Source organism: Photinus pyralis, unplaced genomic scaffold (genome assembly GCF_008802855.1).
Source record: "Photinus pyralis isolate 1611_PpyrPB1 unplaced genomic scaffold, Ppyr1.3 Ppyr1.4_LG2, whole genome shotgun sequence".
NCBI lineage: Eukaryota > Metazoa > Arthropoda > Insecta > Coleoptera > Lampyridae > Photinus > Photinus pyralis.
Window position 1 is genome coordinate 32,066,424 of NW_022170403.1, and position 13,305 is coordinate 32,079,728.

At 33.7% G+C, this 13,305-nt stretch overlaps 2 protein-coding genes and 1 long non-coding RNA gene across 3 annotated transcripts; all 3 read left to right on the forward strand.

The window, feature by feature from the left end:
- Window positions 1–7: 7 nt before the first annotated feature.
- On the forward strand, window positions 8–7,692 carry LOC116163112 (alpha-1,3-mannosyl-glycoprotein 2-beta-N-acetylglucosaminyltransferase). The gene is made up of 7 exons (XM_031476962.1): window positions 8–198; window positions 248–650; window positions 4,936–5,369; window positions 5,421–5,525; window positions 5,580–5,670; window positions 5,726–5,896; window positions 6,632–7,692. Coding segments are annotated over exons 1-7 (1,320 nt in total). The 5' UTR covers window positions 8–196; the 3' UTR covers window positions 6,746–7,692.
- Window positions 7,693–8,373: 681 nt separating this feature from the next.
- Window positions 8,374–9,436, forward strand: LOC116164209 (proteasome subunit beta type-4). Its single transcript, XM_031478353.1, has 4 exons — window positions 8,374–8,585; window positions 8,636–8,842; window positions 8,897–9,032; window positions 9,080–9,436. The coding sequence occupies exons 1-4, from the start codon at window positions 8,464–8,466 to the stop codon at window positions 9,380–9,382; spliced, it is 768 nt and encodes a 255-aa protein (XP_031334213.1). The 5' UTR covers window positions 8,374–8,463; the 3' UTR covers window positions 9,383–9,436.
- A 791-nt stretch (window positions 9,437–10,227) lies between these two features.
- LOC116164210 lies at window positions 10,228–12,033 on the forward strand. The gene is made up of 3 exons (XR_004143838.1): window positions 10,228–10,438; window positions 10,488–10,749; window positions 10,829–12,033. It is a non-coding gene; the product is annotated as an uncharacterized LOC116164210 (long non-coding RNA).
- Window positions 12,034–13,305: the final 1,272 nt, after the last annotated feature.

The window sequence follows — 13,305 nt, forward strand, 5'->3', positions numbered from 1 at the left end:
CTGCTTAAGCTCATCATTAGACACTTACCAACAAATAGGGAAAACCGCATTGAGGCTTTTAATGGGATGTTTGATATTTTTTGTATTTAGCTCTCCATAACATTTATTTATCGCCATGTAACATCAAAGACGTGTACATAAATAATAATAAAAAAACTATGTTTATTACAGATAAGGTTACTTAGACATAGAATGAATGTGAGTGTTTAGTTTCTCCTTATCTTTTATAGTTTTTTAAACATTTCAGGTTCTCTTCCAGTGTAAATTATAATATGCGAATGAGGCGCACATATTTTTTAGGGTTTAGTTTTCTGATATGGATCCTAATCATTTATATAACAGTTAAACGCCATACACTAGTCGTAACCGATACGACCGAAGAAGTGGATAAAGGACTGAAGAAATTGGAAAATGGAATACTCGAACAGTTTAAAATTAACAAGAATTTTATTAGTACCTTACATTCGATTATTGAGGCTAAAAAACAAGATGTCTCTAAGGAAAACGAAGTTTCTACGAAAAGAGAATTTAAAGGTACCGTTATACCAGTCGTGGTAATCGCATGCAATCGTGTCAGTGTTAATCGGTGCTTAGATCAACTTATACAGTATAGACCGAATCCGGATCAGTTTCCTATTATAGTTAGCCAGGCAAGTTGATGCGTTAAAAGCCCCTAGAAATAGGATTGGTCAATCTGTTGAACTGCTCATTTTTAACCCTACATTGAGGTGCAAATTTAACTTCATCATAAACATAAATTAGTACTCAAATTTTGTGCCGATTGCATTTAAACCACTCACTGTAAATCTACAAGGTGATCATAAAGTAAGGGATATATTTCAGATTATTATGTATTTTTAACAAACTAAGTTAACAACAGAATTTCTTAAATAATGGGAATTCTTATGTCAGTGGTTAACGTAAATGTTCGATGTGTGGTCCATTTTGCTGATGTACGATTACCAACCGTTCCTCCAAATTGTGCACAGCGTTATTTAGTATAATAATTCTATAAGTTGCGATGATTACGCCTAACAACTGTATCAGTAGTTGACACAATAACTTTTGTTTTCCATAGACACAGTAAAATCCAATTACAAGGCAACTAGATTCCATTTACTTTCGCTACTAGTTAACATAAGACTTTAAAGTATATTCCTTACCTTATGATAACCCCATATATCGGTATGTATTCTAATTTAATTTTGTACCAGTATCATTTTGCTCTTTGTTCAATTTTAGCGAGGATTTTCAGTTTGCAAACAGTTACAAAAATTGACAGATAAAATTCAATAAACCCCCGTCCCATTGCACATCATGCCATAAATTCTCTGCTCTAATTCGAGACACTTGTTAGTGTATAAAAGATCTACACGAAGCATGCATTTGTCATTAATTGAGGCCTACTTGATTTTTATCTACCTCTCACTTTTGGACAAGTACCATAGCACTCAAAATGTTATTTATTTTGAGATAATTCATAAGCATGTCCTCAGCAGCTTATATCTAATCTTCATATGTGAGTAAACCTTCCAGCTGCTTTTAGCACGCTGTCTTCTCGGGAACCAAGAGCTCTCGTAGGTTTTTCGTTTTCGTCAAATGAAATAACTGTGTTATTTTGTCTATTGATTTGTCGGTTTGTTTTATAGGCAAGCCACATGCGTTCACCATGTGTCAGGGGCCGTCCTGGGGCCAATGACCTCAACACTTAGATAAAATGAAAATTTTCGTAAAATAATTCGAAAAAGAAACTAGTAGGTACTAAGCCCCACTAGATGGCATCGACATACAGGCTACAATATTCCTTGACTATAAGAGCTACGAAGTCGGTTACATTAGGAAACAATCTCTATGTTAAAAGACTAACATTTTTTCAACCAGTGGTTCACAAACTGTAGATACCAACTTTATTATTTAACAGCACAGTGATATAATATGTATTAACGAAAATGGAGGACAATTTGAGCAGGATTTGTAAATTTATATATCTGTTGTGTTTTTGTTTGAAAGTAATTGTTTTTCACATTCATTTGTATCGTCCATGGCACACTTATTTTAGTCATTTTAAAATAAAACTGAAATAAATCTAACCATGCATTTTGCTCATAAAAATTGTTATCTAAGGGTATACATATATTATATCACTGAACTCAGAAGAAAATTCTCTATCGAATAAGGAAATCAAAAATATATAGTTCCATTTAAAATAACAAAGTTGATATCCACACTTTGTAAACCACTGTTGAAAAAATTTTTTTTAGTGCTCATTAACATAGTTTTGTATAATAGAAATTGTTTGCTAATTTAACCGACCTCGTAGCTCTTATAGTTGCCAAGCAATGTGGACAAAACAAATGAACACACTGTATACAGGGTCCTTCAAATTCAAGGGTGACCATTGAGTGAATATTCCACCTTTTCAATGATGTTTAATTGTTCTAAACGCTCTAGTTCCTGAACCAGTAAAAACTAAAATGTGCTAATTTTTTCTTGCGACTTCATTTGATTTTTGCATGATTAGATTTCAAGTGCAACTTTCGATTTTTTGGCGCCATCATCAACTTTTTTTTTTAGTACGGCGTGCTTTTTTTTATTAACTATTTTAAAAGTGCGCGTCATTAAAAAAAAATTCATCACATTCATATATAGCGGTAGCGATTACCCCCCCCCCCCCCCTGGATGATAGTACAGATCACAGGACTCAATCATTTTGTCATGTTGCTTCTACATCTAGCATCTAGTGTGAAAATTATTATAACAGATTCTCCAAAAAAAGTACACTAAGGGGAAATGTCCTCATGTACTTTCAAAGATTTTTCAAAAATGTCATATGCGTTTTTTAGTCAAAAAAGGGTCAATTTTACTCCCATTTAACTTATACTGTCTGTCTCACCGTTGCGAAGATCCTAATGGTGATCCACGAATTTGAACCACCTTGTACAGTGTGAGTCAACGATTGCGAGGAGTGCTGTTATGCCCTACAGAACGATTTGTTGTATGATGTAAAATATTTTGAATTCTACATGGTGCGATCACAAAGTAGAGAGCCATAAAGTTACAATTTTTTAATGGAACGCCCTGCATTTGGTTCCAACTTTTAATAAACTTGTAACAAATATAGCAAACGAGCTCCTGGGGTCACCGACAAAAATCACTTCTTTGAGTGATAATAAATATAATATTGAAAACAGAATCGGAAAATTCGAAATCATGTGCGATGTTTTGTTGAAATCAAAATTTTAACAACAGGCAAAGCTTGTATTAAATTAATGCAATTTTTTAAAATAATAAATTGAATTTTCTTTAAAACTATATCTTTTTCATTGGGCCTTAGGGCCATAATAGCACTGTGTGCAAACGTTCACTCGCCCTGTATATATGCGGCATAAGTCCAGGAACTGTTGAATATTTCTGTTATTTATGAATCGATTTTTTTACAGTAAAATGCAAAGAATTTGATTGATCATAATGACACTTTTTTCCTTTCCTGTTTAGTAAAAAATAGCCTCCATTTTTTTGTTTAATAGGTCCGCTTGTGTGTTTTTTAGGGGAATTTTAGAAAGGAAAAAATTCCCCTTATGTGATTGTTCAAGGATCAGTGCTATTGAATATACCTAAGCTAGAAGTCTGGTTTTTGAATGCGAGCTGAGCAGCAAAAATTCCCCTACTGAAAATCTTATGCAATTCTTTGTATCTTGTTCTATTGTTTAATACATTGTTGCTAGTATTTTTGAACGCCGTTTTTTTATTGTGTTTAAAAAATAAAATATATACAGGGTACTCTATTAAAAGAAAATTTTGGGGTTATTTCTCTCCAAACCAGAAGTAGAAAAAAATTGGCATTATGGCAAATGAATTCTTTGCTTTTTGCGATCGGCCCTCTGCAAAATAAAATTACTCATCATTCTACAAGGAGCACATGTCTCCAGTTCTATCTTGACCGTCATACCATATGCACGGTGCAGGGTGTTCGCTTCAAAACTTCCCACCACGGATTTATAGGAAACCACTGATTAAAGGAAAAAACGCCGAGACACGTCAAAAGATTTATCAAGGGGCCAACTTTTTAACCAAAAACTACTTCACTCGCTTTCACCCCAACTTTTCCTAAAAAAACATGAGATATAGTTCACGTTTTTGTTTTTTCTATTGTACACCCTGTAGGATATTTCTAATTTTTTGAAGGATCCGAAAATAAATGTAATTGTCTACTAAACATGTGCAAAAAATTTAGCATGTTTGAAATTTGGTTTTTTTGACAAGTGCAAGCTGTGATTTTTGGGAAAAATACATGGCTATTAATATGAACTATAGATGCAAAATATTTTTGAAGGTGTGTTCATAAAACATGAGATAAAACTTTCTTAAAATCATATAAATTTTCATAATTTATAACCTTTGTACGAAGTGGATAGTGGGTTAGGTTGGTAGAGCAACTTTGGCTGAAACTTGGCGACAACTTTTTGGAATGAGTTTTGATTTAATGTTCAGGAATTTTTTAGAACCCTTCTTAAAAAACATGTTTTAAGACACTTTGGGTTTCACCGTATTAAAGAAAATTTGGTTTTTCATTATCATATAACGTACTTTTCAAAAAGGTTTTTAGCGTAACCCATTTAATGTGAATGCGAAGAACGCGGTGTGATAGCTGCTTGTGGTGTACGCATAGATGCTTGAGAGTGCGCATGCGCCCTCTCCATGTGATAGAAGCATAGAGAAATATTCATTACATTAATTTAAATTAAAGCAAATGTGTTTGTTTACATATCAAGATTGGTAAAAACTGCATTTCACGCGTTAAACAGATCAACATTTTTATGAATTTGTATACTTGAGTTTATGGTACAAAGTGAGTACCACCCAACGGTAGCAATAGATCCGCCAATCGTATACCTAGGGGATACTTCATATTACCACACTAACCAAACCTTGTAGGATTGCAACCACGCCGAAACGACAGAGGTAATCGAACGTTACGGCTCGCAAGTGCTTCTTATCAAACAACCCGATCAGTCTGAAATCGATATTCCGCCGAAAGAGAAGAAATTTAAAGGCTACTTTAAAATCGCCCGACACTACGGCTGGGCCTTGAATCAAACGTTTTTTAATTTTAATTTTGACGTTGCCATTATCGTCGAAGACGATTTAAATGTGGCACCGGACTTTTTCGAATATTTCTCCGGGACGTACCCGTTGTTATTGAAGGATCCGAGTTTGTGGTGCATTTCCGCTTGGAATGACAATGGAAAGGTTGGTCTTATTAATCAAGATCGGCCGGATTTGTTGTATCGGAGTGACTTTTTCCCAGGTTTAGGCTGGATGCTTACTAAATCTCTCTGGGTGGAGTTGTGCAATAAATGGCCTAGAGCGTATGTTTCTCTGTTTTAATCGAGATTTTGTTTACTAACTGATTTGTGCAGCTATTGGGATGACTGGATTCGGTCTCCTGAGCAGAGGAAGGATAGGGCGTGCATTCGACCAGAAGTGTCACGAACTAGAACGTTTGGGAAGATTGGTGTTTCCAAGTAAGTTCAATGCCGCTATTTACGGGTGACCAAATATTGTTGTTTATTTTTTAGTGGGTTATTCTTTGAGAAGCATTTGAAGTACATCAAATTGAACGAAGTGTTTGTGCCTTTTACAAAAATGAATTTAAGTTACTTAATGAAAGTATGCCCTTTGAGTTTTATGATAAAAATTAATAATTACATTGTTGAATTTTTAGGATATTTATGATAGTGAGTTTGTTAGAACTGTTTACCAAAGTGCTGTAGTGAGTTACCAAGAACTTAAAGATAATGCAATTACGTATGATGGAAGTGTTAGAATAATATACCACACCAGAGATGTGTATAAGCGAACCGCCAAATTATTAGGTCTAATGGATGACTTTAAGGTAATTGCTGTACGATATGGAGATAATAACACAATCTTCAATTTATCATATATCAATAACTCAGATTGTTTTGTGCTTACTGCCAATATCTACTTTCACTTTTAACATCGGGCGTGTTTATACTTAGCTAACATGGTAATGTGCAAAAATGGAAGCAGATATTGGCATTATACAAACACAGATATACTATTTTAATCCTCCTGGTAAACTGGTATCATTTTTATGAGCTGTATAGCACTGTGATAATGAATCCACATTTTATGGTTGAGACATGGGAAACATTGACTCAATCTATCACACATTCAGGTGTTTTTTTTATGAAAATCATGATCGCGCGCATCTCTTTCAAAACGCAGTTAAACCAAAATAGATGGAAAAAATTTATAGAAGACAAATTGCAATCTCTCACAATAAACTCCGCGATGACATACGTCCATCGTCAATTGTCTATGAATGACACATATTTAAATATGAAAATCTGTGTCTACAATACTGCAATAAGCGTTTGAATGGGTGGGTGCGTTTCTGTGTTAGCGCCAATAACATTAATACTTATAATTCGTGAACGGATAAAATGTTTTAGATCATGCTCTTCCAGAAATGGCGATGGATGTATTGTTTGGGGGGGGGGGGGGGGGTTATTCCAGACCTACTAGTGATACATTCTGTGCTGCACTTCTTACATTCATTCTATGACGTGTAAAAGGTATCAGTTCAAATAATTTTTGTTCGCAGAGCGGTGTACCACGAACGGGTTATAAAGGCATTGTAACATTTAATTACAAGGGACGAACTGTATACTTAACGCCGAGTTTGAATTGGAAAGGGTACGATCCAACGTGGAGTTAACACAAATGGAAATAGGAGTGAAATGTGTTCCAATATTATGAAGACATAGCTATGCTATACAGTCTTAATAAAATTAAGAATATTTGATATAAGTAATCTCTTCTAGTCAGAGTCAAATGGGAATATTTAAGTTTGTTGCACTTTATAAATTGTTGCTGTTTAAAAAAAATTGGTTTTTACCCAAAGTGACGCTGACTGGTCCATGAAATAAAAACTATTTTTTGTTGTATATAACAAATAGTATACTATTTACTTTAAATTTAAGAATCTCGAGGAGATGTTTGTTTAGATATTTTATTTTATCCTATACTACAAATGTTAAATTTCGGTTAGTATTTTGTAATAAATCACCAAAATGTGTAGGATAAAATAAAATGTGTTAGACACACGTAATAATAACATTACTTTTTTATATAAATGTCATTATCATATACTGTGTTATATTGTAGTCTCATTTTTTATCTTCTGGAGGATCAATCTCATATTGTAGTCCGTTCATGTAGCTCCGTCATAGAATGGGCAAGTCAACAAAGAAATTACTCTACCTCATTTCACCTCTTATACCGTTGTCAATTTTTCTACACTTGCTATTGTGCGGCGCCTTTGGCTTGCTTGTTTGTATATCTTTAGGCGTTATTGTCGTGACAGTTAGTAACTATATTTTAAGCGTCATTTCCTTGGTATGCATTTAATGTGTCGAGGCAATAATGTACTTAACTGACAAACACCAACCATTTGTACGTGCAGTGGACGGATTACATGCAAAGTGCTTAAGCTCTGGTATGTGCAAATGCATCTTTTTTAAATCTCTTTGTCGATTTAGTTTTTTGTCGAATAATCTTGTGATATTGTTAAAACTGTAAGTACCAAAAAATCTTATTTCTATTTTTTTGTTGACAATTATAAGTGCTAGTTACTCAAATAATAAATGCAGCAGTTTATTTTAATAGTTTCCTATTTATGTTTAACATACCTCACCTATACTAACTAACCTTTTCTTCTGTAAAGGAAAGTGTGTGTGATTTGATTCAATGAAATTGAGGTATAATGTTTCCAATCGAATACAAATATTCTTATCCTACAACAGACTACTATAAAATTTTAAATAATTATAATATTTTACATTTTTCTTTCTGCAAATATTATTTGAACTTTCTCAGGCATTTATCATGCCTTATAGCACCTTTCCAAAGGCTTCTAATGCCTTTAAGGAGTTGTTTGCAGAAGTTTTAGACACCTACAAGAGCTTTCATTTAGGCCCATTATAATGCTTTACTTAGAGATCCTTTTCAAAACACCTTATTAAATGTGTGAAAAATCTAACATGGCCCAATAAAAAACTCCCAATTTATTAGTTATTTGTGTGTTCTAAGCGTCCAATCGAATAATGAGATGATACATTTGAAATACTGATCAATGTAAATTTTATTGCAATTATTTTATCATATTGTGTATTTAAATAAACGTACAGAAACCATTTCACATTTTAAACACTTTCTCTCAACACGTTTTGTATTTTCGACTATAATTTTGAGACTGGTTTTTAAGTACGGTCCTGCTTTTTAAACGCATTAGATTTTATTTTGTTAGGTTGGTAATTGCTATCGTGAAAAATTAACCAATCAAAATTCACGAAAATTTTGTAAGTCATCTTTATTACTTGCCGTAAAATTAAAATACATAACCTGCGAAAGACATCAAAATTTGTTAATAACAAAATGATTAATCCTACCGATTCGTTTGGCGCTCCTCCTTTATGGAAGAATGGGCCCGTTCCCGGCGCTTTTTATAATTTTCCAGGATCTAATGTTGACAAGCAACATATAAGCCAACATTCGCAGTAAGTACCCCATTCCCTTTGCAATTGCATTCATCCCTAATTCGCGGTAGGGCCCCTGTTACAACGGCAACATCAGTAATTGCGTTCGCTTTTAATTCGGGAGTGATAATTGCCGGTGATTTACTGGCATCGTATGGATCACTGGCTCGTTTTCGCGATTGCCCGAGGATAATGAAGGTTAACGACAACATTATTCTGGGCGCCGGAGGTGACTATGGCGACTTTCAGTATGTCAAAGATTTTATTGAACAGAAAGTGTAAGTTTGCGTCGGATTACAAAAGGACTTTTGTAACACAAAGATTGGTTTCAGCATCGACGAGGAATGTCTCGATGACGGTTTCAAACTAAAACCGAAATCGTTATACTGTTGGTTAACCAGAATCATGTATAATCGAAGAAGTCGTTTTGACCCGTTCTGGAATACATTTGTCGTTGGCGGCTTACAGGTTTTTACCGTGTTTCTATTATCGTCTAATGAAATTGTTTATTTTAGGATGGCGTGCCATTTTTGGGCACCGTCGATAAGTTAGGTACAGCGTACGAAGATAAGGCCATCTGCACTGGGTACGGAGCACATTTAGCACTTCCACTTATAAGAGATGCGCTTGACAAAAATCCTCTTTTGTCAGAAGTCGAAGCTGTAGCACTATTGAAGAAATGTATGGAAGTGCTGTACTACCGAGATGCTAGAAGCTTCCCAAAATATCAGATTGGGATCATAACTGAGGATGGGATAAAAATTGAGGGACCAATTGATGTTAATCAAAAGTGGGAGTTGGCGCATATGATACATTGAAGTGTTTTTTGTATTATTTTCTTATCTAAATTAAAGAAATTTTTTGATTATCAACAATCATTTTTAATGCATTTTAGGATCTTGAAAACCATTACTTCTGAAGATATACCAGGAAAATTGAAATTGGCAAATTTTTAATACCAGGTTTCGTTTTGGAGAAATTATCAACTGTATTTTTTTATGTAATCTGACGACCTGTAAAAAAAGTGAATACTGTATTGAGTAGCATGTTTTAAGAATACGACTATGTACGGCACACAAAAAAAAAAGCAAGTGGGAAACTGTTGGTTTTAACAGGTTGGTGGCGAAAATACGTATTGTAACATTTCATGTTCAAAACCCTCCATTTACCAATTTTCGTCGAAATCAGACTTTTTTCCGCACCTCTTTTTAGGGGTGCGCCCTTTCGTAGTAGGAATTTTGAAAAAAATTTGTACAAAATCGGAAAGGGCGTACCCAAAAACCCATTCAAAGACGTGCCTCCAGTCTTTGTAAATTGTAACTCTTATGGTTGCTGAGGGAAAAATTAAGAAACGCTACTTTCACCACTTTTTAGTGAGGTCTTGTTTGTTGCTGTTATTTACTATTTGTTATTCATCTTTTTCATGATAATTTATAGCTAATTGAATTACACCTTTGAAGTAATAAATGAAAATCATCAGTTTCATATTTTAGTACAAAAAATTAAATTTAGTACATTTTCATTCACATTTCAGTACAATTTTAAAAATAACTGGCAACGCTGTTACCTGGTAACCGTAATGGCGGAAGCGGGAGGGACGGGATGAATACGTCATCGGGACGACATAAATAAAATCATTGAATTTATAATAAATTCAATGATAAAATTGACGTTCACCATTCACCACTGTTCGTTTCATAGACAAAGCACATTGTCTATGGTTCGTTTGTTGTAGTGTAACGAGTAAAGTAATTGCTGAACCTTTGTTGAATTTTGAAGTTTGTGTAAAGACATTAGCTATAGATACTGGATTGATACAATACAAAGACATAGTTTGTGAATTGTGTGTGTGTTTTCATAGCTGTGATTTAAAGGTTAGTTCCCAAATTATAATATGCACTTTTTAATTAATTATTATTTTAGATGAGTGGTGGTAACACATGTACCATAGTTACATGCAAAAGCAATTCCAGAATTTCTGATTCAGGTGTACACAAAATCTCCTTTTTTACATTTCCTAAAGATCCTAACATTGTTAAAGAATGGGTAAGAGTATGTTGTCGTAAGGATAAGTGGAACCCTAAAAATAAGCGAATATGTAGCAAGCACTTCCTTTTATCTGATTATGAAGATGAACTTCAAGCCCGTTTACTGAATTATCATCCAAAACACTTAAAAAAAGATGGTACGTAAAATTAAATAAAATACATACACCTAATTATTATAGGAGTTAAATTTTTATTTACTTATGTTCATCTTTTTAGCTATCCCAACATTATTTCTTCCGTTTAGTGATAATGAAGCACTGGAGGTTTCTGAAAGTGCTCATCGCAGGGTTTCAAGAGAAAATAAAGACAATGATTTGTGACTCAGGGAGGTATGCATGATCATCTTTTCTCCGTTAAGTGGCCTATATAGGATACAAATTACTCTGCTTGGAAAAAATCCTGGTTTTGTGTCGAAACATTACAATGTGGAATCTTCCCCAAGGTTACAAGAGGATCAATTGTTATTGGCAGATGTCTTCAAACAGGCGAATTAACGGAGAGATCAATTTTAGATTATGAGAGTACAACCTCATCATCAGTTAGCAGTACTTCCAAACAGAATTTGAAAAGGACTGCTTAGCCTATACACGGTCTCTGATAAGTTTGGAAACGGTCGATTTATCAGTGTACAAGATATCGAAATATGTTTTATACAAGAGTTTTGGGGTTCTTCAATGTCTACTAGGCGGTAATAATTTTAATTATACAAGGTTGTTCATAAAGGCATGGCACACCCTGTATATTATTCAATATTGCAATTCTTCTCTAAATTTTAACTTATCGATAATGTACCATAATTCAATCGTTTCAGGGTTATCGAGTTTTGAAAATAAACGCTATTATTTTAAAAGTCATAATATAATTGACCAAAAAACAATAATTAATGATTTCAAATAATCATAACGAAATTCGCAAACCCTGTATAATTAAAATTACTACTGCCTACTAGACATTAAAGAACCTCAAATCTTTTGTATAAAACTTTTTGATACCTTGTATAGTTTCCCCAATAATCGACTGTTTCCAGACTTATCAGCGACCCTGTATAGCAGGATATTTGGCCAAGAAGCACAACACGAACTATCCGCACCTAGGACAATATGTATCAGGCAGAAATGGGAGGACAGTTACATTCCTACAACGCATACCTTCATGGCTACAAAGTTTATCTTTAGTAGGTCTTACCAAGCCATCGCAAATGTGATTGGAACAAGAACAAAAATGGACAAATACTTTGAAAAAGTACATAAAAGAGATGTTGAGAATAAAAGAGATTTAAGAGAAACAGCAAAATTTATTGGAAAAAGAGTAGCAGATGCGCCAAAGGAATTTGTTCATTTGTTTACTAATTAAAGAATTTCTATACGTATTAAATTTTTAAATTACAAGAAAGTTATGAATTAAAGATATTTTTCATTGTGTGTCTTAGAGTTTTAATTTCAAAAGCCTAGGTGGAGTGGTTCTTATTTTGGCGATCACGGAATTTTATCATTTCCACCCTTAACATCAATTTGGTTACATTTACGCACCACACACACAAATAATTTGTAAAATAAACCTCATTTTCCCTGTTCCAACAAAATTTTAAATTGGTTGGTAGCACCGAACTTCACATTCATGAAGATCGTAAAGTGTTTGGACGTTAAGATTGAGTATTACATTATACAATTTTCTTCATGAAGTGACTGTGAATAAATTGAGAAATGTAATACTAGAGGGTTGCCTTATAGGACAGTCAATTGTTTAAAAACAGCACCTTTTTCAATCCTATCGTTGATAAAAAGTCGAGGGATTCTACCACTTATTTTAGTCTTTTATACCAAGTTATACTTACGCATTGCATCACTCACGTGATTGTATTATGCCCACTTGTGTGGATTAAATTGTTTCTAACAATATGGGGCTTTAATTTAAATCCTTTAAAGTATTCAAATACTTTTATGGAAGCAGTATTTGTTTTTGTAACTCAAATACTTTCACAAATATTTAGTATTCGAATACTTCGCAAGGTATTTGAATACTTTGAGAAGTATTCGAATACTTCGCATAGTATTTGAATACTTAACTTTCCTTTTTTTTACCAAAAATCGACTACACCAAAATTTTTTCTTATTAATTTTGGTGCGTAGAATCCAAAACAATTCGTACTTTTTCGATTAGACTTCTCCATCAAAAGTTATAGACTAGAAACCAATTTCGAAAAAAAATTCAAAGGGCTGTAACTTTTGAACCAGTAGCCCAATCTTGGAACTGGTTGAAATTATGGATTTTACAGGCCACATTCTATAAGAAAAATTTTTTTCCGGGTCGACCTGAGACAATTTTTTTTGCGGGCTTCAAAAAAAGGCAGTGTATAACCTTCCTTTTTTACCAAAAATCGACTACACCAAAATTTCTTGGGAAAACACTTTTTCTTATTAATTTTGGTGCGTAGAATCCAAAACAATTCGTACTTTTTCGATTAGACTTCTCAATCAAAAGTTATAGACTAGAAACCAAATTCGAAAAAAAATTCAAAAGGCTGTAACTTTTGAACTAGTAGCCCAATCTTGGAACTGTTTGAAATTATGGATTCTACAGGCCACATTCTATAAGAAAATGTTTTTTCCCGGTCGATCCGAGACAATTTTTTTCTGGGGCCTCACAAAAAGGCAGTGTATAACTACTATCTTGTTCGAGCTACCAATTTCTCT